Source organism: Mustela nivalis, assembly GCF_964662115.1.
Source record: "Mustela nivalis genome assembly, chromosome: 10".
NCBI lineage: Eukaryota > Metazoa > Chordata > Mammalia > Carnivora > Mustelidae > Mustela > Mustela nivalis.
Window position 1 is genome coordinate 49,827,758 of NC_139029.1, and position 23,717 is coordinate 49,851,474.

General features: G+C 38.0%; 2 protein-coding genes across 2 annotated transcripts in view; one reads left to right on the top strand and one right to left on the bottom strand.

Annotated features, from left to right (window-relative positions):
- ALG6 (ALG6 alpha-1,3-glucosyltransferase) overlaps positions 1 to 15,634 on the top strand; it is a 62,685-nt gene extending 47,051 nt beyond the window's left edge. Inside the window, exons 13-15 of the mRNA XM_082687873.1 lie at positions 10,017 to 10,085; positions 10,215 to 10,413; positions 14,408 to 15,634. Coding sequence (XP_082543999.1) covers positions 10,017 to 10,085; positions 10,215 to 10,413; positions 14,408 to 14,605 — 466 coding nt within the window. The 3' untranslated portion in view covers positions 14,606 to 15,634. The remainder of the gene's footprint in view (positions 1 to 10,016; positions 10,086 to 10,214; positions 10,414 to 14,407) is intronic.
- Positions 14,587 to 23,717, bottom strand: part of ITGB3BP (integrin subunit beta 3 binding protein) — a 67,313-nt gene continuing 58,182 nt past the window's right edge. Inside the window, exons 8-9 of the mRNA XM_082687872.1 lie at positions 23,037 to 23,087; positions 14,587 to 18,534 (exon numbers count right to left, since the gene is read on the bottom strand). Of these exons, the coding sequence (XP_082543998.1) occupies positions 23,038 to 23,087 (50 nt within the window). The 3' untranslated portion in view covers positions 14,587 to 18,534; position 23,037. The remainder of the gene's footprint in view (positions 18,535 to 23,036; positions 23,088 to 23,717) is intronic.

Here is a 23,717-nt window from a genome sequence, read left to right on the forward strand (position 1 = left end):
CATAAATTTATTAGCTACATATAATCACCTAAGTACAAAACAAAACCACACAAATGTTACTATGAAGTTGCATAAAATTATTCATAAAATTATATTTTTCCATAATGATTTCTTACAGTTTTACTTCTTTTAAAATATATTTTAAACTGAAAAAGTTTCATAGAATTATTACTGGCATAATTATTTCTGTTTCTTCCTATATGTTTTTTATATGCTAGAGATTTTCCTCAGGTTGGAACCTGTTTGTCATCTTTGCCTTTTTCATTTCCTTCATTTCCATATCTCCATATCTATTTAGCTTTGTTGTCTTCATTCACCTCTTTTGGGACTTTCATATGTTGACCCCTTGCTATTTCTTTTATCAAAACCTTTGCTTAGGGGGCGCCTGGGTGGCTCAGTGGGTTAAAGCCTCTGCCTTTGGCTCAGGTCATGATCCCAGGGTCCTGGGATTGAGCCCAATGGCTCTGCTCTGTGGGGAGTCTGCTTCCTCCTCTTTCTCTCTGCCTGCCTCTCTGCCTATTTGTGATCTCTATTTGTCAAATAAATAAAATCTTTTTTTTTAAAGATTTTATTTATTTATTTGTCAGAGAGAGAGAGGAGCGAGAGTGAGCACAAGCAGACAGAGTGGTAGGCAGAGGCAGAGGGAGAAGCAGGCTCCCTGCTGAGCAAGGAACCTGATGTGGGACTCGATCCCAGGACACTGGGATCATGACCTGAGCCGAAGGCAGCCGCTTAACCAAATGAGCCACCCAGGTGTCCCATAAATAAAATCTTAAAAAAAAAAAAATGAAGGGGCACCTGGGTGGCTGAGTTGGTTAAGCCTCTGCCTTTAGCTCAGGTCATGATCTCAAGGTCCTGGGATCGAGCCCCACATTGGGCTCTCTGCTCAGCAGGAAGCCTGCTTCCTCTCTCTCTATGCCTACCTGCCTCTCTGTCTACTTATGATCTCTGTCAAATAATAAAATATTAAAACAAAAACAAAAACCTTTGTTTAGACCCTATTGGCAATCCCCAAAGTACTTTGCTTTAAGAGCATTAAAATTCTTCCTGGTTATCATAGAAATTAGGTGACAGTGGGGGTATATTATCCCAGTATTAAAATAGTATTTGTCCAGGACACATTGGAGTACTTGAATCCTGCCCTAGATCAATTCCACCCCTTATCCTGTGTTTGCTAGGTTCCTATGGAAGATTCCTGTAAAGAATAACCAATGACAAATTTATTCTGCAATAAATTGCATTTATTAGGTGGAACTTTGAGCTAAAAACTCAAAGCAGAGCTTTATAGTAAGCTGGGCTGCCTATGTGGAAAGCTTCTTTGCTTGGAACTAAATAGTCTCACATTGTTGCAGACCAGGAGAACAGCTTAGTTTCATCCCCCAAAGTCTAAACCCGAGTTAGTTTCTTTCACTTTTATGTGAGACTTGGCTGGCCATCCACACATTCCTAGTACAAGGGGATGAAACTATGGAAAGGTTTGCTTTCAAACACATGTATTTTCCCCCAGATTTTCTACCCCATACTAAGGCAGTCCATTCAGTGATCTATAACCTGACCATTCAAATTAGCTCTTGGGCCCTGAATTTCTGGGAGTTCCTACTCTACAGCTATACTTAGATTATATATAATAGTGCATGGCTTAATATAATTTTGATAAAATATTTTAAAGTCAGCATTAAAAGTTTTTCTTGGTCGTTCCTAGCTAATCTATCAGTAAATAGATATTTCATTCAATAAATATTCATCGAGTGCCTATGTTTGCCAGGTACTGTTCTGTGCCCTTGGTATATATCCATGAACAAAGCAGCTAAAAATCCCTACATTCTTAGCTTTCATTCTTAAAGATAGTCACTAATAATTAAAAAAAAGAAATTAAATTAAAAATAAAAGGAAATTAAATAGTGTTTTAGAAGGTAATAAAGGCCCTGAGGAAGAAATAAAGCAGGATAAGGGAAGTTGGGAGTGTTGGAGGTGAGGGTACAGAAGCAAGTACAGATTGTAATTTTAATACAGATGTCAAGTTAGGCCTTGTGAGGAGATACTGGAGTGGACTGGAGATGCTGATGAAATTAGCTGGGGTATTTAGGATATAACATTCTAGATGGAACAGCCTGTGTGAAGCCCTAAGATGGGAATAAGCCTGGATGTTTAGTGAACAACAGAATGACCAGTGTGGCCAGAGTGGAGTAGTCAAAGTGCAGGTTAATAAAAGATTAAGTTAAAGAGGTAACAGAGGTGTCAGTTTTATAGGACCTTATAGGTCACATTAGGAAATTTGGCTTGGGAGGGGTATTGGGGATTCATGATCTGACTTGATTTTTTTTTTTTAAGATTAAAAAAAATTATTTATTTGACAGATAGAGAGTGTGCACAAGGATGGGGAACAGCAGGCAGAGGGAGAGGGAGAAGCCCGCTTGATCCCAGGATCCTGGGTTCATGACCTGAACTGATGACAAATGCCTAACCAACTGAGCCACCCAGGTCCCCTTGATGTTTTAAAAAGATCACTCTGCTTATCAAACTATATACATTAGTATGTGCAATTCTTTGTATATTAAGTTTTAAAAAATATTTATTTGACAGACAGTGAGAGAGGGAATACAAGCAGGGGGAGTGGTGAGGGAGAACAGGCTTCCCATTGAACAGGGAGGGAGCCTGATATGGGGCTCAATCCCAGGAGCCTGGTATTGTGACCTGAGTGGAAGGCAGATGCTTAACAACTGAGCCACCCACACGCTCCTCTTTGTATATTAATTTTACCTCAATAAAATTGTTAAAAAAAAAAATCAAAGGATCATCCTGGCTGCGTGTTAAGAATAGAAGAATAGGGGGGCACCTGGGTGGCTCAGTGGGTTAAGCCGCTGCCTTCGGCTCAGGTCATGATCTCAGGGTCCTGGGATCGAGTCCCACATCGGGCTCTCTGCTCGGCAGGGAGCCTGCTTCCTCCTCTCTCTCTGCCTGCCTCTCTGCTTACTTGTGATCTCTCTCTGTCAAATAAATAAATAAAATCTTAAAAAAAAAAAGAATAGAAGAATAGATTGTACGGAGCAAGAAAACATGGAGACCATTTAGAAGGCTGTTACTGTAATTCAGTTGAGAGATGGTGGTGACTGCAACCAAGACAATAATAGTAGAAGAAGCAGGAAGTGGTTGTTGTGGATGTATAAAAGGAACCAGAAGGCTTCCTAGTGATCTGTATGTAGCATGTGATAGAAAAAGAAAAATCAAATGTGTGTCCATGGTTTTTGGCTTGCAACTGCAAAGATAGAATAGCAATTGACTGAAATGGGGAAGATTGACAGTGGAACAGGGTTAAGCTCGATGTGGACCTCGTGAGAGGGTTGCAAGTTCAGTGTTGGACAGGTCTTTGGACATCCAAGCAGAGATGTTGAGTCAGCATTTAGATGTATGTCTGGGTTGGACATATGAGTGCAGTTCTAGAGGGGGGTTGAGCTGGGGATACAAATTTAGTAGTTTGTCAGTAAAGAGGACAAAGTCATAAGACTGGGTGAAATCACCAAGGGAGTGAGTATATACAGAGAAGAGTACCAGATACTGAGTCCTGGACCGCACCGTGTTAAGTGGTCTTAGGAGAAGAGGCAAACAGGAATGGCTAAAAGGTAGGATGAAAAACCACAAGAGTTGGTGTCCTGAGTGAAGAAGGTATTTTACGGACATGAGTCACCTATCTTACCCCATTCACAAAATTAACTTGAAATGGATTAAAGATGTAAATGTAAGACCTGAAACCATAAAACTTCTAGAAGAAAACATAGGAACAAAGCTCCTTACCATTGGTCTTAGCAATGATTTTTTAGATATGATACCAAAACCACAAGGAAGAAAAGGAAAAATAAGTAAGTGGGCTAACATCCTAAAAAACTTCAATATACCAAAAGAAATGATTAACAAGATGAAAAAGGCAACTTATGGGGGCACCTGGGTGGCTCAGTGAGTTAAAGCCTCTGCCTTCGGCTCAGGTCAGGATCCCAGGGTCCTCGGATCGAGCCCCACATTGGGCTCTCTGCTCAGCGGGGAGCCTGCTTCCTCTTCTCTCTTTCTGCCTGCCTCTCTGCCTACTTGTAATCTCTGTCTGTCAAATAAATAAATAAATAAATCTTAAAAAAAAAAAAAAGAAAAGGCAACTTCTAGAATGGGAGAAAATATTTGCAAGCCATATACCTGATAAGGAGTTAATCTCCAAAATATATAAGGAATTCATACAACTCAATAGTAAAAAAACAATTTGAAAATGGGCAAAGGACCTTAAATAGACATTTTCCCAAAGAAGCTATATAACATGTACTTGAAAGGGTGCTCAACATCACTAATCATCAGGAAATTGCAAATCGGAAGCACAATGAGGTATCACTTTATACCGGTCAGAATGGCTCTTATCAAAAAGACAAGTGATAGCAAGTACCGGTAAGGATGTGGAGAAATGAGAACCCTTGTACACTCTATTTTTTTTTTTTTTAAGATTTTATTTATTTATTTGACAGAGAGAAATTACAAGTAGATGGAGAGGCAGGCAGAGAGAGACAGAGAGGGAAGCAGGCTCCCTGCTGAGCAGAGAGCCCGATTTGGGGCTCGATCCCAGGACACTGAGATCATGACCTGAGCCGAAGGCAGCGGCTTAACCCACTGAGCCACCCAGGCGCCCCCCTTGTACACTCTTATTGGGAATATAAGTTGGTATAGCCACAATGGAAAACACTGTAGCAGTTCTCCCCCAAATTACAATAGAACTACCATGTGATCAGCCATCCCACAGGTAGGTATATATTTGAAGGAAATGAAATCATGACCCTGAAGAGGTGTCTGCATCCCCATGTTCACTGTAGCATTATTTGCAGTAGCCAAGACATGGAAACCACCTAAATATCCATCAGCAAATGAATGGATAAAGAAAACGTATACTATATATGCACTCATGGCACACACTCTCGCATATACTTTGAACTATTACTCGGTCATAAGGAAGAAGGAAATCCTGCAATTTACAACAACATAGATGAACCTTGAGGGCATTATGCTAAGTGAAATAAGTCAGACAGAAAGGTGAATATTGTGTGATCTCACATAAATAAGGAATCTAAGTTATTAAAACTCAGAAACTAATCCATAGAAACAGAGTAGAAATTCATAGAAACAGAGTACTATTGGTGGTTGCCAGGCAGGGGAGAAGGAAGGAAAAATGGGCGAAGGTGGTCAAAATGAATGTTTTAAGATGACTAAGTTCTGGAGATCTAATGTGTAGCATGATGGCTGTACATAGTAATATTTAATAGGTATTATATACTTGGAAGTTGCTAAGAGAATACATCTTAAAAGTTCTCACTGCACACACAGGCAAGAGGTAACTGAATTGATGGATGTGTTGTTAACTAACATTGCAATAATCATTTTGTAACATATGCCTATAACAAATTATTGCGGTGTACATCCTAAACTTACACAATGTTATATGTCAATTATATCAGTAAAGCTGAGGTGAAAAAACACGAGATGATCACTCAAGATGAGGGCTGAGAACAGACTATTTGCCTCAGCAAAATGGAAGTCATTGGTGACTTTGACAAGGCTAATGTTGATGGAGTGATGCAGGGAAAAGCCTGATTAAGGTGGTTTTAAGCAATAATGAGAGAGAAATTGAAGATAGCTGTAGATTATTATTTTTTTAATTTATTTATGGCAAAATACGTCAGTGGTCACAGTGCTGTGCAACTATCACCACTATCTACTTCCAGAATATTTTTATCACTCAAGAAGGAAGCCTTGTACCCTCTAAGCAGTCAATCCCCATTCTCTTCCCATCTGTCAATTCTTGTAACCATTTAATTACTTTTTGTCTCTATGGATTTGCCTATTTGCGGTACTTCATATAACTGGAATCATATAAAATTTGTCTTTATGTCTGACCTCTTTCATGTAAGATAGTATTTTCAAAGTTCATCTATGTTGTAGCAAGTATCAGTACTTCATTAAAAAAAAAATTTTATTTGACAGAGATCACAAGTAGGCAGAGAGGTAGGTGGGGCCGGGGGGGAAGCGGCTCCCCCTGAGCAGGAAGCCGATGTGGGGCTTGATCCCATGATCCTGAGATCATGACCTGAGCCAAAGGCAGAGGCTTAACCCGCTGAGCCACCCAGGTGCCCTAATGCTTCATTTTTATGCCTGAAAAGTATTGCATTGTATGGCTACACATTTTCTTCATCCATGCATCATTTGATGGACATTTGGGTTCCTACCTTTTGGTCATTGTGAATAGTGCCAGTATGAACATCCCTGCATAAGTTTTTGTTTTAGTATTTGTTTTTGGTACCTCTTTTTTTTTTAATTTAAAGATTTTATTTATTTATTTGACAGAGCACAAGCAGGCAGAGCAGCAGGCAGAGGGAGAGAGAGAAGTAGGCTCTGTGCTGAGCAAGGAGCCTGAAATGGGGGTAGATCCCAGGATCCTGGGATCATGACCTGAGCCAAAGACAGACACCCAACTGGCTGAGCCACCCAGGCACCCCTGTTTTCAGTACTCCTGAGTCTATATTCAGGAGTGGGATTTCTGGGTCACATAGTAATTCTGTATTGAACTGATTGAAGAACCATCAAACTGTTTTCCACAGCAGTTATACCATTTTGCATTCCCACCAGTAATGTAATATATGTTTCCAGTTTTTCTGCATCCTTGCTAGCATTTGTTATTTTCCTTCCCCCTACCCCTGCCCCATTCTATGGGGTATTTCATTGTGGTTCTGATTTGCATTTCCCTAATAATGTTGAGCATTTTTTAAGGTTTTAAAAACTGTCAAGTTTTTAATTTTGATGAAGTTCAATTTATCTATTATTTCTTTTTGATGTCCTGTCCAACAAACCTTTGCCAAATCTCAGGTAATAAAGACTTACTCTCGTGTTATTTCTAAGAAGTTTATGGATTTAGCTCTTATATTTAAGTCTTTGATTCCTTTTGAGTTAATTTTTATATATGATGTGAGACAGGTAAACAATTCTTTAGGTAAGTTTTGCTGAGAAGGGGAGAAAAAAAGCAATAATTGGTAGAGAAATTAGAGTCAAGTGGGGCTTGTTGCTTAAGGTGTTAGGAGAAATAATGGTGTGGGAATGGTCTGTAAAGAGGGCACACTGATGATATAGGAGGGAGTTAAGGGTTGCTGAAGCGATACCCCTTGGAAAGGGAGATGGGATCTGACCCAGAGCATAAATGGAAGGACTGGCATTGGACAGATGCAGGCATAGTTCATTTAATAAAAAGAGGCAACAGAGTATATTGGTACTGATGCTGAGAAGAGATGTGATATGATGGTGGGATCTGTAAAAAAGTTCTTTTATTTCAATTTTCTTAATGAAGTGGAAGGCAAGGTATTTAGGCAAGAGCAGGTTGGAGCTGTTGGGATTATGAGATTATGGGAAGGTGGGGATAATTTTTCTTAAGAGACACATGTGAACAGACTAGAGAAATACATAGTAGCTGTTAGACACTTGAATATCACGATCTCGTGTCTGAAGTGAAAACGGATACCTAGATAGCTCAGTTGGTTAAGCATCTGACTCTGTTTTGGCTCAGGTCTTGATCTCAGGGTTGTGAGATGAGCCTTGCCTCGGGCTCCTCCGCATTGAGCAGGGAATCTGCTTGAGATTTTCTCTCTCTGCCTGTCCTCTCTGCTCTGTCTCTCAAAATAAATAGTTCTTTAAAGTGAAACAGTTTGTGTAGGCAAATGTTTTCCTCAAGAGCAGTTGCTCAGTATTTTTGGTATAAGTACAGGAGGAGAGTTAGGTCTTTCCATGTTTGTGGTTTTGTCTAGTGAGGATAATAAAGATGAGATCACTTGAAGAGAGGAGTTCCAGCAAATGAGATGTCAGGGTATTAGAAAATCATCTATGTAAAAATTGCCAGGAATGAGGATAAATAGGTTTGTAGAGAGTAAGGAGTTGAAATGACCGAGTAATGAGGGAAGTGACTCTTGTGGTTGGTTGATGACAAAGTTGAGGACTAATAGGGATAAAGCCTGAGGACATGGAGATTGTTAGGGTGCAGAGGGGGAGAACTGATGTGGAAGAAGTGATAGAGAACAAAAACGTTATCTCGCTCTGGGTCAAGTTGTTGGAAGGCTTTAGAAACTACAACAAAACAGGTGAGGTTGAGAGGGCTGAGAGGCAGCGTTTTCCTCAGGCGAAGGGAGCAAGGGTTTGTTTTCAACAACGTGGTGAAGGAAAAGATTCAGAGGTTAGGATGCAGGGGATTTTGCTGCTTAAATATAAATACTAAGTATCTTGAGGTCAAGGGCTGAGTTATATTCCTCTTTTTATTCCTTTCAGAGCAGTTGTACATAAGTTTTCAATAAATACTTGTATCTGATAAATGAGTGTTGAATGGAGGTACCTGGATGGCTCAGTTGGTTGGGTGACTGCCTTCAGCTCAGGATGTGTTCCGGCTCAGGTCATGATTCTGGAGTCCCAGGATTGAGTCCCGAATCAGGCTCCTGGCTCCGTGGGGAGTCTGCTTCTCCTTCTGACCTTCTCCCATCTCATGTTTTCTCAGACACACTCTCTCTCTCAAATAAATAAATAAAATCTTTTAAAAAAATGAATATTGAATGAATAAATGGGAAAGAGTTAAGACCCAGAAAGAGAAAATATTTATTGAGCAGCTACTATGTGCATGTTTTAAACGAATACACTCTGATTGAAAAGGCATCAAGTAATGAAATTGAAAGTCCTCTAGTATTTTCTTTTAGTGTGGTAGTTTTCAATCAGTTTGTAATCTCAGGACTTATATTTCATATGCTGGTTGATATGGGGAGAAGTCATCCTTCTAAGAAAGAGAATGCTCAAACCTTTTAAAATAAGGAGACCGAAGGGGTACTTGGCTGGCTCAGTCATCATGCATCTGCCTTCGGCTTGGGTCGTGAATCTAGGGTCCTAGGATCGAGCCCTGCATCAGTCTCCCTGCTTGGCAGGAGACCTGCTTCTCCCTCTCCCACTCCCCCTGCTTGTGTTCATTCTCTCACTGTGTCTCTGTCAGATAAATAAATACATCTTTAAAAAGTAAAATAAGGAGACCCAAAATAATAATGATAACAACAATAGCAACAAGTATTCAACAACTGCCATCATTAGTAAAAAAGTTATTTTATTAAAAAGTTAGATAATACTTGTAAAAGGGTTCTTTTAATTATGTAACAATGTAACAATACAAGGTATTACTCCTATTTCCATTTACACCAAAGAAAGATGGTTAAATTAATCATTTGTTCAAGGTCATCCAGTAAGTGGCAGAGATGGGATTAGGACTTAGGTCCCCTTCTTCTTGAGCATTGCCACAGTAGAATCCAGAAGGTAATGAGACAGTGGTGCACGTAAGGTCACAGAATTGGGACCTATGACCCTAAGCTCTGTCATAAATCCTGTAGTTCCATTCATTGGTATTATACCTCTTCTTCCTATATTACTGCTCTTTTCATTTGACTGCTTCCTACTTGTTTTTTCCTCTTATCTTCTACCATAATCAACTTGTTTCCTCTTAAAATTCTTCTTTCTCCATTGTTCTCACTTCTATGGCAGAGGATCTAACTTAGATTAGTAATATGTAACATGGAGGGTCATAAAAAAAGAACTTTGAAACCACTGTACTGGGAATTAATTTATTTCTCAAGTAGGACGCAACATGAAAGAGCTCTCTTTCTCTGAATGTTTGAATTTGTTTATCTGATCCTTTCTATAAGCTGCTGTTTGTATGACAAGGAAAAAAAAGTTCCATTAATGGAATATTGGAATAAGCAGTTTTTCAGTTATTGGGAGGAGTTGATACCTTGTTTGTGTTTAGACTCACTGAGTTTGGACTGATACCAAAAAAATGAACCAGTGATCTATATGGAGACCTTACTGGCTGTTTTTTATGTTTAGCTACCCCAAAGATCAGATAGATATAATGTGTTTATATTTTTCACAAGAATTGAAATTCTGTTTCCTAAGATTAAAATATTTTTTCTTTATCATTTTAGACCTGTCTGCTTAGTTTTAAGTGAAATTCCTTTTATGTCTACTTGGTTTTTACTTGTGTCAACATTTAGGTGAGTCAAACCCATATTTATATATTTTCAGTATAGTTATCATAAACTCATTTAAAAATTTTTTACAAAGTGATTATGTTTTGAATTAGCAATTCTCTTTTGATATTTTTTTTCTGTTATCCCTTACAGTATGCTACCTCTTCTGTTGAAGGATGAACTCCTAATCCCCTCAGTTGTGACAACGATGGCATTTTTTATAGCTTGTGCAACTTCTTTTTCAATATTTGAAAAGACTTCTGAAGAAGAACTGCAATTGAAATCCTTTTCCATTTCTGTTAGGAAATACCTTCCATGTTTTACATTTCTTCCCAGAATTATACAATATTTGGTAAGTTGTTCAGTTTCTTTTTTGTTTGTTTAGAGAGAGTGCTGTGGGCAGAGGGGCAGAGAGAGAGAGGGAGAGAGAGAATCTTAGGCAGGCGTCATGCCCAGTGAGGAGTCCAACATGGGGCTCAGTCTCTCAACCTTGAGATCATGACCTGAGCTGAAATCAATAGCTGGCCATGAGTTGTTTAGTTTTTAAGGAATGGCACTTAGCATGCCACTATTTAAAAAAAAAAAAAAAAAGTAATATCTTTCTCTTATAGCTTTTTTGAGATAAATTCAGCCATAAAATCCACCCATTTAAAGTGTGCGATTTGGGGGCGCCTGGGTGGCTCAGTGGGTTAAGCCGCTGCCTTCGGCTTGGGTTGTGATCTCAGGGTCCTGGGATCGAGTCCCACATCGGGCTCTCTGCTCAGCGGGGGGCCTGCTTCCCTTCCTCTCTCTCTCTGATCTCTTCCCTTCCTCTCTCCTACTGTGATTTCTCTCTGTCAAATAAATAAATAAAATCTTAAAAAAAAAATTAAAAAAAAAATTTTTTTTAAAGTGTGCAATTTGGTGATTTTAAGTATGTACATAGAGTTGTACAACCATGATCAAAATCTAATTTTAGATTATTTCCATCACCCCAAAAAGGAACCCTCTTTCCATTAGCACCCATTTCCCATTCTACCCTAAACTCTAGCATTGGACAGCCAGTAATATACTTTCTATACCTATGTATTTACCAATCTGGACATTTCATATAAATGTTATGTATTAGTTTGCTTTGCCATAGCAAAATAACCACAGACTGGGGGGCTTAATAACAAAAATGTATTTTCATATAGTTCTGGAGGCTAGAAATCCAAAAGCAAGGTGCCTCATCACAGTTTCTGGTTGAGGCCTCTAATTCTGGGTTATAGGCAACTTTGCTGTAGCCTCATATGGCCTCTTCTTTGTGTGGGCGTGTAGAGCATTCTGTGGTGCCTCTTCTCCTTATAAGAACACTAGTCCTATCAAATTAGGACTCCACCCTTACAACCTCAATTTAATATTAATTTAACCTTCCTAAAGTTTCTGTCTCCAAATGCATTCACATTGGGGGGTAGGGCTATAACATGAATTTTGTGGGGACATAATTCAGACTGTAACATGGAATCATAGAAAATGTAGTTGGGACGCCTGGGTGGTTCTGTAGAGCGTCAGAGGGAGAAGCAGGGTCCCTGCTGAGCAGGGAGTCTGATATGGGACTCCGTCCCAAAACTCTGGGATCATGACCTGAGTTGCTAAGCCAACTGAGCCACCTAGGCACCCTGAAGGGGTGACTAGAAAAGCAATTTTGCTTGAAAAGGAATTCTTATCTTTTTCTTTCAGCAATTTGAATGTCATCCATCCCACTGCCTTGTGGCCTCAGTGTTTTCTAAGAGGTCAGCTGTTAATCTTATTAAGGGTAGCTTGCACTTGTAGTTTTAGGTGCTTATTACATATCCATTTGAATGAGTCTGGAGTTTAGGGGAGAGAGGTCCAGGCTGGAGACAGTAAGTTGAGTCTTTGGCATTGAGATAATAATTAGTCATGTCACAGATGAGCTCACCAAAGGTGTGAATATATTAGACGACTAAGTACTGAGCCTTGGGATATTACAGTGCTCAGAGGTAGGGGACATGAGAAGTAACCAGCAAAGTTGTCTGAGAAGGATTAACTATTGAGATGGGAAGAACCCAGAAGAGTCTGGTGTTAATGGAATTCAAGTGAAGGAAGTGTTTCAAGGAGATTAGAGGCATATGCACCTTCAGAAGCTGTTGAGAAATCAAATAAGGCAATAAGAAATAACCACTGGATTTAGTACAGTGGAGATCATTATGGATCTTTGGCCAGGGCAGTTTGATTGGAGCAGCTGAGGTAAAAATCTTAATTCATGTGGATTTAGTAAAGAATGGGAAGGGAATTGGATACAGTAAGTTAAATAAACTCCTCTGGGAAACTTTGCTGTAAACAGAAGTAGACAAATGGGGTAATAGCTGGAGTTTGTTTAAAGCAGGAGGAACTTTACGGTGCCTGGGTCCCTCAGTTGGTTAAGTGTCTGCCTTCGGCTCAGGTTATGATCCTGGGGTCAAGCCCCACATTGGGCTCCCTGATAAACAGGGAGTCTGCTTCTCTTTCTGCCCCTCACCCTGCTCGTGCTCTCCCTCTCAAATGAATAAATAAAATATTTAAAATAAAATAAAAAGTAATAAAGCAGGAGGAATTTCAACATGCCCCTCAACGCTGATTCAGGATCATGGTGTCATGACATTTCAACCAGTCCCATATTTCTTGTTTGAAACTTTTTTTTTTAAAGATTTTCTTTAAGGTGGAGAGGGGGAGGAGCAGGGCGGCGGGGAGAATGAGGGGTAAAGAATCTCAAGCAAACTCTGCGCTGAGTGGAAAGCCTGATGCGAGACCCTATCTCACAACCCTGAGATCATGACCTAAGCCAAAACCAAGAGTTGGATGCTTAATTGACTGAGCCATGAAAATGTCCCTTAAGTTTGAAACTTTAAATTTGATGATTTCACTTCAGAAGTTTTCACTTTTCACTAAGGTTGACAGGGATTTTCCCTTTGGAGGATATTTATACCGTTTATACCTATTTGTGAGCCTTTTTGGTTATTATCCTTCCCAGGCTTCCATCTGGAATAAGTACTACATTACTCTATTCGGATCTTTAAATCCTGTTATAATACAGACATGAAAACAGTTTTTAGGGTTCCATTTATGTCCCGCCTCCTTCTTGAAAGTCACTATGATTTCTGACTGCTTGCTTTCTCCACTTACTTAAGCAGCTTCTGTGTACTTATGTGCTATGCCAAGATAAAATGAATAAGATCTGTCTGGTCCTTGTCTTAAAGGAGCTCACAGTCTAGAGCTAAACTGTCCAATATGGTAGGAGTGCCTGGGTGCCTCCGTTGATTAGGTATGATTCTTGATATCGGCTCAGGTCATGATCTCCGGGTCCTGGGATCGAGCCCTGCTTGGGGCTCTGTGCTCAGCAGGGAGTCCGCTTGTGGTTCTTTCCTCTTTTCCTCTCCCCTTCTCCCTTCTTTGTATGTACACTCTCTCGCTCAGATAATAAATAATCTTTAAAAAAAAAAAACCTGTCCAATACAGTAGCCACTAGACACATTAAAAATTTAGACTTAGTAAAATTAAATAAAATAAAAAATTCAGCTCAGCCACAATAAGCATATTTTGCCTGCTCAGTGACCACCATGTGTGGTTAGCAGTTATTCTCTTGATGTACACAGGCATAGAACTTTCCCATCATTGTAGAAAGTTCTGTTGTACAGTGCACTAGTCTAAAGAAAACTGACTGCTACACAATTACAATCAATGAAGTATCTTTACTACTCATTTTGTCATTTAATAAAATATCAGCTTGTGATTTTATTTAATTAGTTCCTCCATTCCCCTAATTAAACTGAAAACTCTTTGAGGCAAGATTACATTTTCTTTCATATGCTCCACCCTGACTTACTGCAGCATTAGACCATCGAAAGTGTTCCATGAATATGAAATATAATTTTCTATTTGCCATGGAAGGCTTTTTTATAGACAGGTTCTTAGATTAGCTTAGAACTTTATATCCTTATAGGGACTCAAGGTCCTAGAGCATACCCTGAATTTAACCCTGACTAGCAATATTGTCTATTCCAGGTAATTTTCATTAGTATGTGGGTGGTATTAAGTATGAAAGGTATCCTGAGGCTTTGGCTATACATGGGAATCACTTGGTAAGCTTTTAAATCCTAAGACCTACGCCAGAAACTCTGATTTAATTGTTCTGAAGTGTGGTTTTTATACCTGTCCCCCAAATGGTTCTAACATGTAGACTAGGTTGAGATCCACCAGTAGAAGAGATTGGACCTCCCACCCCTCACCTTCAGTTCTGCTCACTTAAAGCTATAAGTAAATGTTACCAGTGCATTTAAATTCTGTCTTTTATATTACTCAATAATGTTTTTTTTCCCTCCTTACAGTTTCTTACCTCAGTCTTCACTATGGTACTTCTGACACTGATAACTGTCACACTGGAACCTCCTCAGAAATTACCGGACTTATTTTCTGTATTGGTTTGTTTTTTATCCTGCTTGAACTTCCTGTTCTTCTTGGTATATTTTAACATTATAATCATGTGGGATTCCAAAAATGGAAGAAATCAGAAGAAAACCAACTAGCTTTATTTCCACAAATAAACATGAAAATATTAACAGTGCTGAAAGTTTTTTTTGAACTTTTTTGCTACATATAAATGAAATTATCATTTTGAGAATCACAAAAGTTATAGGGAAAAAATGGCGACAAGTCATTGTTGTCTATATACAAAGTAAATGTATATGGGGACCCAAGCCCAGTGGAGGCTTTTATTTTCTAACTGTGGAGTGGTCAAGACATATTATAGTTTTATTAATGTTCAGTTATCCAAGTGGGAAAATAAGAGAAAAGGCCCTTAATCCCAGTGTTTACTTAGGGAATGTACCACTACAGTTTGTTGTCTTAAAAAGAGATCTGCAAATCCAGTGAGCTTACTGGAAGAATCCAGCCCTTCTTTTTAAAGGAAATCACTACTTTTGGTATATAAATTTAGTTTTCCTTACATTTTAGAATGCAAGTAATGTGTATTTCATTCTTTACAAATTATATCTCAGGGATTAAATTTGTGATGATCTTTTTAATTACTGTGAGAAGGCAATTTATAGGCTTAACGTTTGAACATGCCTTATTACATGTGTAAATTTGATTTCTTTATAACAAGGCAGAGAAATTAGACCATATTCTTATTTCAAAAATGCTGATCTACTTGAATGTAATTAATCGGTGAATTTTACTGAATTTAAGTGGTTTGAGTGATTTTTTTTTTTTAATTACTCATGATCACTAGTTCTAAACTTCCAGGATCATTCTGTTCAAGTTAAATAGTTTTATACAGGATTTCATCCTTTTGATCTCTTTTGAGTGGTTTAAGATTACCACTTCCATAAGCATTGATTCATATCATGTTTCATGTTAACTTGGCTCTGTTAATAACATATCATTCTATATTAGGAGAAGCTCATCTCTGCTATCATATTCAATTGGTAAAAATAATATATCCTATCTATGTTATAGTTTTTTATGTAAAGATTGTTCTTTTGGGAGGGCAGGGGAAAAAAGATGTGTTTTCTTCAGTTTCTGTGGTAAGAATAAAACAATTATTTTCACATCAACCTATGTTTTTAATGAATATATTTCTTTCATAAGCCATTCATTAAAGTATCTTGACTAAGTGGTGATGTATTTTAAAACACTGAACACATAGACACAAAGAAAATCTGGTTCTAGACACGGATAGGCTGCAAGAAGGTAGATGCTTCTATGTCTGATAAAGGAAGTCGGTTTAGACAAAGCAAAAATCAGGAAGTATTTCTTTCTCAAAGCAAATGTGCATAAGGACTCAAAGGGCAGGTCAGCACAGAAAAGCAGCCTTGAATCACTGCCGAATCAGCAGGAACATCGCTGTCCATGGTCACCATCTATAATCACTGCCCAAATGTCAGCATCTTGGCTGGCTGGTGTACTCCTATTTTTTTAGTTTTTATTTTTGTAATAGCATACATGGGTTTAACAAAGGATGTTGATCTAAATCAGTGATGAGAAAGTTCTAACTTCTAAATAACTGGAGCAGAAAAACATTATTTGAAAATAAAAGTATATTGTATAAATATTAATAAAATAGAATATACCCATATTCAAGGTATCTTATAGGTAAATCCTCTAAATACACATTTTAGATAATAATTTACATAATTTAATCATATCAAGTAACTTTGTAGCTTTTATGGAGATGTGCAGCAATTATAAGTCAAGTATCTCTTATATCCATTAGAAACCAATTTAAGAAGAGTCCACTTTGAACTTCGAAGGATTAGGTTCCAGAATACCAAAAATGTCCATTGATGAATTATGATCACAGAAATAGGCAATTCCAAAGTACTTTTCTCAGCTCTACTCAGGGTTATTGGGATGTTTTAATATATTTAAGTAATGCAAACATGCTGAAGATTTTTCAGTTACTTCACCAATATACCTGTTAGGAAATGAACCCTTCTAAGTTATGTTCAAGTTTATTTTAAAGGGAAGGGCTGTGTCTGAAAAATAGTTTTCTCTGTTACCAATAAACTTAGGCTTGCTTCTTAAAATGAAGAGAACAGGGTGTATGTTCATGTATCAAATATGAAGCATACAGAAGCCATTTTCCCTTGAGGCGTTAAGGAGGGGAGAAAAATCCTAGATGTAGCATTCTGTCCAAATGATAAACCACAACTAAGTGAATGAAACATTTACAAAAGTCAAGGCAGCCAAAGGAGCCTCTCTGTTCAACAGAAGGAGTAAAAGATGGATAGGATGTAGCTAAATAATGGTTGGAGTAACACAGAGGTTTCAAGTCTCAATTGGTCTCTCTTCTGTTATGTTCATTGGAAGATCAGGGCCAAGTGTATCCCCCGCCTTCCTCCATGACGCACCCTCCTCCCCCCCATATAAACATTAGTTTTGTCTGTGGATCTTTCTGCTTTGTCCTTCATGTGGCCTCCAAGGGTGATAAAGCGAGAGTCATCTGATCTACAATGAAGAGAACTGGGAAATGATTCTTAGCAGACCCAGCTGTTCTGAAAGGCAAAAGCTTAGTGTATCGAGGTCAAACATACAGTAACTGACTTAATAGCATTAAGCACATACCTACATAACTTGGATTACATATGCAACCAATCTACTTCTTAACCCTTTATTTCCTGACTAATATAAGTTTCTTTATATGCTTTGGCTTATATCCTAAGGTTAGTTTGCAATGCTAGAACACAAAGGAATTATCCTTTTTGGTATACTTAGGTAATAGGTAGTCCTGTTAGGACTGTTTCACAAAGTGCTCTTAATATTTAGCAGACTGATTATCTTTAAAATCTTATTTAAATAGTACCAATAAAATCATTACTGAAGGGAATTAGGTTTAGTAGTTACTTGGGTTACTATTTACTATCCATGTCATTTAATAGTTTTTAAAAACTCATTTTAAGAGGTAAGAGGTAAACCTGAAATTTCTCTAAATGGAAAATCAGTTATTTTCAAACTTAAATTTTGTTTCAGATCTTCATATAGTATTTTTATTTACATGATACAATAATGTACAAATTTTGTCAAGACTTATGGCAAGTACCAAGGGAGTAGCATTTTTGTTCCCTGTAGAAATGGTCAAAGAAAAATACAGAGGTCTTAAAAAAAAGTTATCAATTTGTAACACACCCTGTGATTCCTACTTCCCCTTTATTTTGTGATAGTACGAGGATGATACAAAATAACACCACAGAAAAACAGAAATTGAAATTAATGCTTCAAAATAATTTGGAGGTGATTATATCCCCCATAAAAAGATCTCTTCTTTAAATTCAGTAGAGTCTGCAGTTCAGTTTAAGAACAACTTGTACTGAAAAATACATTCCACAATTTTATAAAAGGAGGTGTGAAAATTTTAAAACTTGGAAAACAGTTCTTTGGTATAAGCGTAGAAATAACTTAGAGGATAAAAACTCACCCCTGAGATAGTGGCTACGCAATAAACTTCTAGAAAAAATTTAAAAGTTTAAAAAGAATCTAATAGGCATTTGGGGCTTGGAAAATCATTGGAAAAATGATACCTAATTCCACTTGCCATTACATTTAATCTGAGTTTTAAAACACAGTTTTATTAAAGTGCCATTTTCATAAATGCTTTAAAAATCTATCCACGATCAACTACAAACAAACAAAAACAAAACAAAAACCCCAAACCCCTATCCACAAATGCTAAAAGTCTACAGAAGGGTATGTGATAGAGAATAGAAGTTAATATCCTCGTCTACATGTTGGCTTAAAGGGTCAAGAAGAAATGTATTATTTACATTGAGATTATCTACTGGTGTGTGTAGAAAGTTTAAATTAGCTGCAAGAAATTTTATCTAGACCCGCACCTGCCTAGTGCTATGATCTGGTATTTACTGGGCAGATTAATTACAAACATTTCTTCTGTTCCTTTAAATATGATCAGGCAGATGCAGAAGTTGGTGTTCATAGTAAGTGCATTTCTTTTAAATGCCTGTAGGATATAAAAGATGATTATTAAATCAAGAATTAGATTCCACATTAACATGCATCTCATACACTACTTAAATGATTTAAACACCCATTTACCAGGTAATCTGTACCTCGTTTAGATACTGGTAATCTCTCATTTGCTTATTTTGGGGTCTTCTAACAAGATTCACCTTCACAAATAATTGTCAATAGGGCTTACTCAGACACCACACTCTTTATGTGAAGATGGATCAGGAGGTACTTCTCAGATATTTCTAAAACTCCTACACGATCTACTTGCTGAAAACACCAAAATCTACATGCCTTTTGTCTATAAGCCTTCAGGGCCTTTCAGCAGGTGTTTCCTCCAACAGCTGCCCCCCAAAAAAAGAGACCGTATTTACTGGCATTCTTATTCAGAGTATGTCCCTCTGGGGCCTCCTAGTGGTGGCAGAAGTTCTTGCCGTTTGGATTAGGACCTCTGTGAGAGGAAGTCTTCAGCCATTGGCAAATGATGGCATATTTCCCATAGGGTACATGGGCCTTTCACTCCTGAAATATCCCTTCCATGCTTACATTGGCAGCTATTAAGTAATGCATGGTAGGCTCCTATATTTCCCTATTCATGAGAGTCCACCCTAGAAGAAGGCAGGTTGCCAACTTGACAACCACCAATGCTTGCCAATTTGAGTTTGCTCTGAATTCCTGTAGAAGATTTTAAGCACTCTAGTGTTCACTTAATATCCCTATGGGTTACTGATACACAGGTATCAGACGTAATGACAATATTATACAGGAGAGTAAGACTAGTTACTATGGGAGAGGTGCTAGTTAAGTTCATTTTGTACAATCCCACAAGGTAAATATCAGTCTCATTTTATAATTAAGGTTTCGGGGAACCGAGTGCCTTGTTAAGGCCACAGAGCTAAGTAGATAACAGAGCTGGTGCTGGATATGTAATCCAAATCCTCTCCTCTGTTATAATGCCAGAGCATTGCAAAAGAGTTTCATCAATTGATCAGGGCTGCTAGAAGTGTGTTGAGAAAGATTCTAACGCCAAATTCAGGATCCACCAAAAACAAATACTGTGATCAATGTCATGTGGACAAGGAGTTTATTTCAAAGATCCAGCTTTCTTTCTTTCTTTTTTTTTTTTTTTGAAGATTTTATTTATTTATTTGACAGAGATCACAAGTAGACAGAGAGGCAGGTAGAGAGAGAGGGAGGAGGAAGCAGGCTCCCCGCTGAGCAGAGAGCCCGATGCGGGGCTTCATCCGGTGCCCCCAAAGATCCAGCTCTCTCCTTGGGTTCAAGATTGAGATTCACAGGGTTCAAGATTTAGACTTAGTGTGGGAGAGAGAAGGCTTCACTTCTACCTGAGGCCCACTCCATATTAGTTACCCTAAGCTTCTGTCGGAGGGCCTCCCATGTTGGAAGTTAATTTCTCCACTAATTAAGTTGACACTTTGATTCTAAATGGATTCATCCTTTTTTGTGCTTGCTATTGCCCAGAATCCTAGAAAGAAGAGGGGTCTGAACCTGTATTGCTTACCATAGCTTGCCTTATTATCATTTCATGTATAGAATATAAATCTTGGATCTTCAGCTTGATCACTAGGTTTAAAAGGTTGGCATAATGCAAGTGCTACCTTTATACTAAGGCTCACACTTTTGTTAACCAAGTTATTTAATCAGTTGTTTCTAGATATATTACTCCAGTATCTCCTGCAGTATCCCCTGTTAATATTAGCCTACCATGCGCCCTCCAGTCCTTTGCTGGTCTTTGTCCTGTCTGTGGCCTACAGGTTGCCGCCTCTCTTACTCACACTCTCTCTTATTCTAACATTATTTTATAATAGTTTGCTTGTTAAAGGCTCTGGGAATGAATCTGGGGTATTTCTCCCCCCTGAACAATAAAGGTCAGGAGGCATAATCACTTAAGTGTGAGAGAGGACAGGAACTGACGTAGATGGGGAAGTTGGGCACAATGGTATTAGGAGTACTGTGCTTGTCAAAGGTTTTTTGAGCACAGGACAAAATCAGTTGGACAGCTATGACAAATGCACAAAAAAGGAACAATGAGAGAACATGGAACAGAGGGATCTGAAGAAGTCTAATGCAAGGTGAGTCATAAGCAGATTCTGAAAGATGGGTAAATTTTTTACAATGACGGGGGAAAACATGTTAAGCAGAGGAAACACAAGAACAAAGATAAGGGAATGAGAAAGTTTCTCTCTGAGGAGTGTGTCTGGAGAATGGTACATAATCTGGAGAGATTAAGGACCAAGGACAAGGTAAGCTGTGGTCACATTAGGAAGAGTTCTGAATGTTAGTATAAATTTGGATTTTACTGTGAATATGATAGAGTGATATCTTCTTAAGCATAATTTTTTCAGTAGCAGGCCAGGCTGTAGGGATAAGGGACCGAGGGGCAGAGAGGCAGAGAGGCAGGTTACAATGGGGAGGATAAATATAAATTTGGATTTTACTGTGAATATGGTAGAGTGATATCTTCTTAAGCATAATTTGTTCAATAGCAGGACAAGCTGTAGGGAAAAGAGACCAATAAGCAGAGGCAGGTTACAGTGGGGAGGATAATCTGGATGAGAGGCCAGTACAGTACAAGGGGCATGTACAGGGGGCATGGAAGGGAGAGGTAAACATTTTTAGAAGGGAGCTGACCTGGCAGCAGTTGCACATGGGGGCACAAAAAAGGGAGAGAATTTTGAGGTTGTAAGCCTTACCACTGGATGAATGTAATCCCTAAAAAAGTAGAATGCGTTAGAATTTGGGGAGGAAATGATGAAATCAATTTTCTTAGGGGACAATATATGGCAGCTGAGATTGTGGGTTTATAGCTCAGGAAGGTCAAAGTCGATTTGGAAACTATCAATTCCACTAAGGTAAGAACTAAAGTCAAGGAATGGGTATGATCATGAAGAAAGTGCCCAAAATAAGAAAACACAGTCAAATGAGCCCAGAGAAATGCCTCAAAGGTTTAGTCCAATTTCATGTCATTGTTATTTCTCTACTGCTTTCCACAAAAAGGGAAGCTGAGTGGTGGGTCAACCTTCATTCCTGCAAGTTTTTTGTAAATACTACTCATATTAAAGACTCAGAATAACACCCCTAACATTCTAATTTTTATTAGACTCCAGGAACACAAAGCTATTCTCAGTACTCTAAGTTCTCCAAAGTTCACAAATAAGACCATCATATACTAAATGTGTATGTTATTAGCCAGATGAATAACAGTCACTATGTATTTATGATAGCCATCTAATAGTTGTCTGTGGACTGCCATGGACCAGAAATTTTCCACAAAATGTTTAACCCTATGACGAGTACATGTGTTTATGTATATATATTAGATCCTTACTATTTCATAGGAACTAAAACCTTTGACTGGCAGTGAAGCCTGACAATCATAGTTTACTATTGTGAGTGGGCAAAGCAAAGGCTCTGATACCAGCCTACTCAGGTTAGCCTCCTGGCTCTGTTTCTGAGGTAATTCTAGGACAAGGTTATTAACCTCTTTGTGCCTCAGTTTCCTAACTATAAAATAAAGACAATAACTATATATCACACACATTGTTGAAAAGGTTGAGTGTAATTTGTATAATGTGCCTGTAGTAGTACCTGGCACGCTGGCAGTGCTTAGTAAGTATCAGTTATTATTATAAACTATTATTTGTTGTGTACAACAGAATAAACATTATAATGAATGAAAAGTGACACAATTTTGTACATAAGATGCTTTGCAAATATTTTGAAAACTGTTAGTTAGGAAGCTAATACTAATCATTTGAAATACCATTTCCAAAGAAATGTATTTTCAGTATAGAATTTATTTTGCTTTAATTTGTTTCTAAGAGATAGCAGGCAACATGGGGTTAGCGTCTAAGAATCTTAATTGGAATATCACTGCCACTAAGTCTGGGATAGTCTAGTTCTTAATGCAAACCTTCAGTTACAGGCACATTAGACACTAATATCACATTATGACTCATACTGCTTCTAGCTAATGCTATAAATTTATCATTTTTTACTTATATTGCTGAATCTACAGAGAACTGTTTTGAAGGAAAGATACAACTAATTAATATATAATTATTTACTTAATTCAGCAAATTTCCAAATTCATAGACTTGTATCTCATTCAGTTACATGTGTCCTACAGAAACTATAACCCACCTGTCAGTACCTAATTAGTTATTTATACTAAAGGTGCTAAATTAAGAGCCCTCTATACACTCACCTAAATATATGTACTTTTTCACTTTTAAAACTAGGCTGATGAGCTCTACAGTTCTTTTTAACCAGCCTCTCATTCACATATCTTGTCAGATTATCCTATTATTTATAAAAATAGATTAAATGTAATTTCAAAAACACCTCCAAAGCTCATGTCCTTATTTTCTTCATAGACAGTATCAAATTTGATAATATAAATAAAATGTTTCCATCTGAACAAAACAGTGAAATTTAACAAGGCTAACCTTTATTAGAATGGTGAAAGCCTACCTTAGTTTAAAATGCCCTTAAGGAATTCATAGCTGTCAAGATGATACAATCCTATAAGAAAAAAACATTTTTTTTAGAAAACAGTTCAAAGTAAGTTGTCACAGTATATGATGTAGAATAAATGCTGAATCAAATGAAATTAAAGAACCTAAAGCTTTATTTTACCTTACAAATAGCTTTGGAGTTATAAATTCTCATTTCAACATCTTACCAATTTGCCCAATTCTCTTTCAGAATGTACATTTAAGAACTTAGGATAAAAAGTGCCAAAAAGACTTTATTATTATTATGTATGCTTATGCTTTGTTAAAATTATTTCTCTTTGGTGACTGATTCTACAATACCGAGGGCAGGACTATCTATGTTTGCCTTGTTCATTACTGTATCCCCAGTGCTAGAAAAGGGCCTGGCTCATCATAGGCATTCAGTAAATATTAAATGGATGAGGCACGGAAGGAGTTCATAATTTTTTTTCTAAATTTTATTTATTTATTTGACAAAGAAAGAGAGATCACAAGTAGGCAGAGAGGCAGGCAGGGCGGGGTGGGGGAGCAGGCTCCAGGCCGAGCAGAGAGCCCAATGTGGGGCTCGATCCCAGGACCCTGAGATCATGACCCGAGCTGAAGGCAGTGGCCTAAATCACTGAGCCACCCAGGTGCCTCAAAGGAGATCATGATTTAT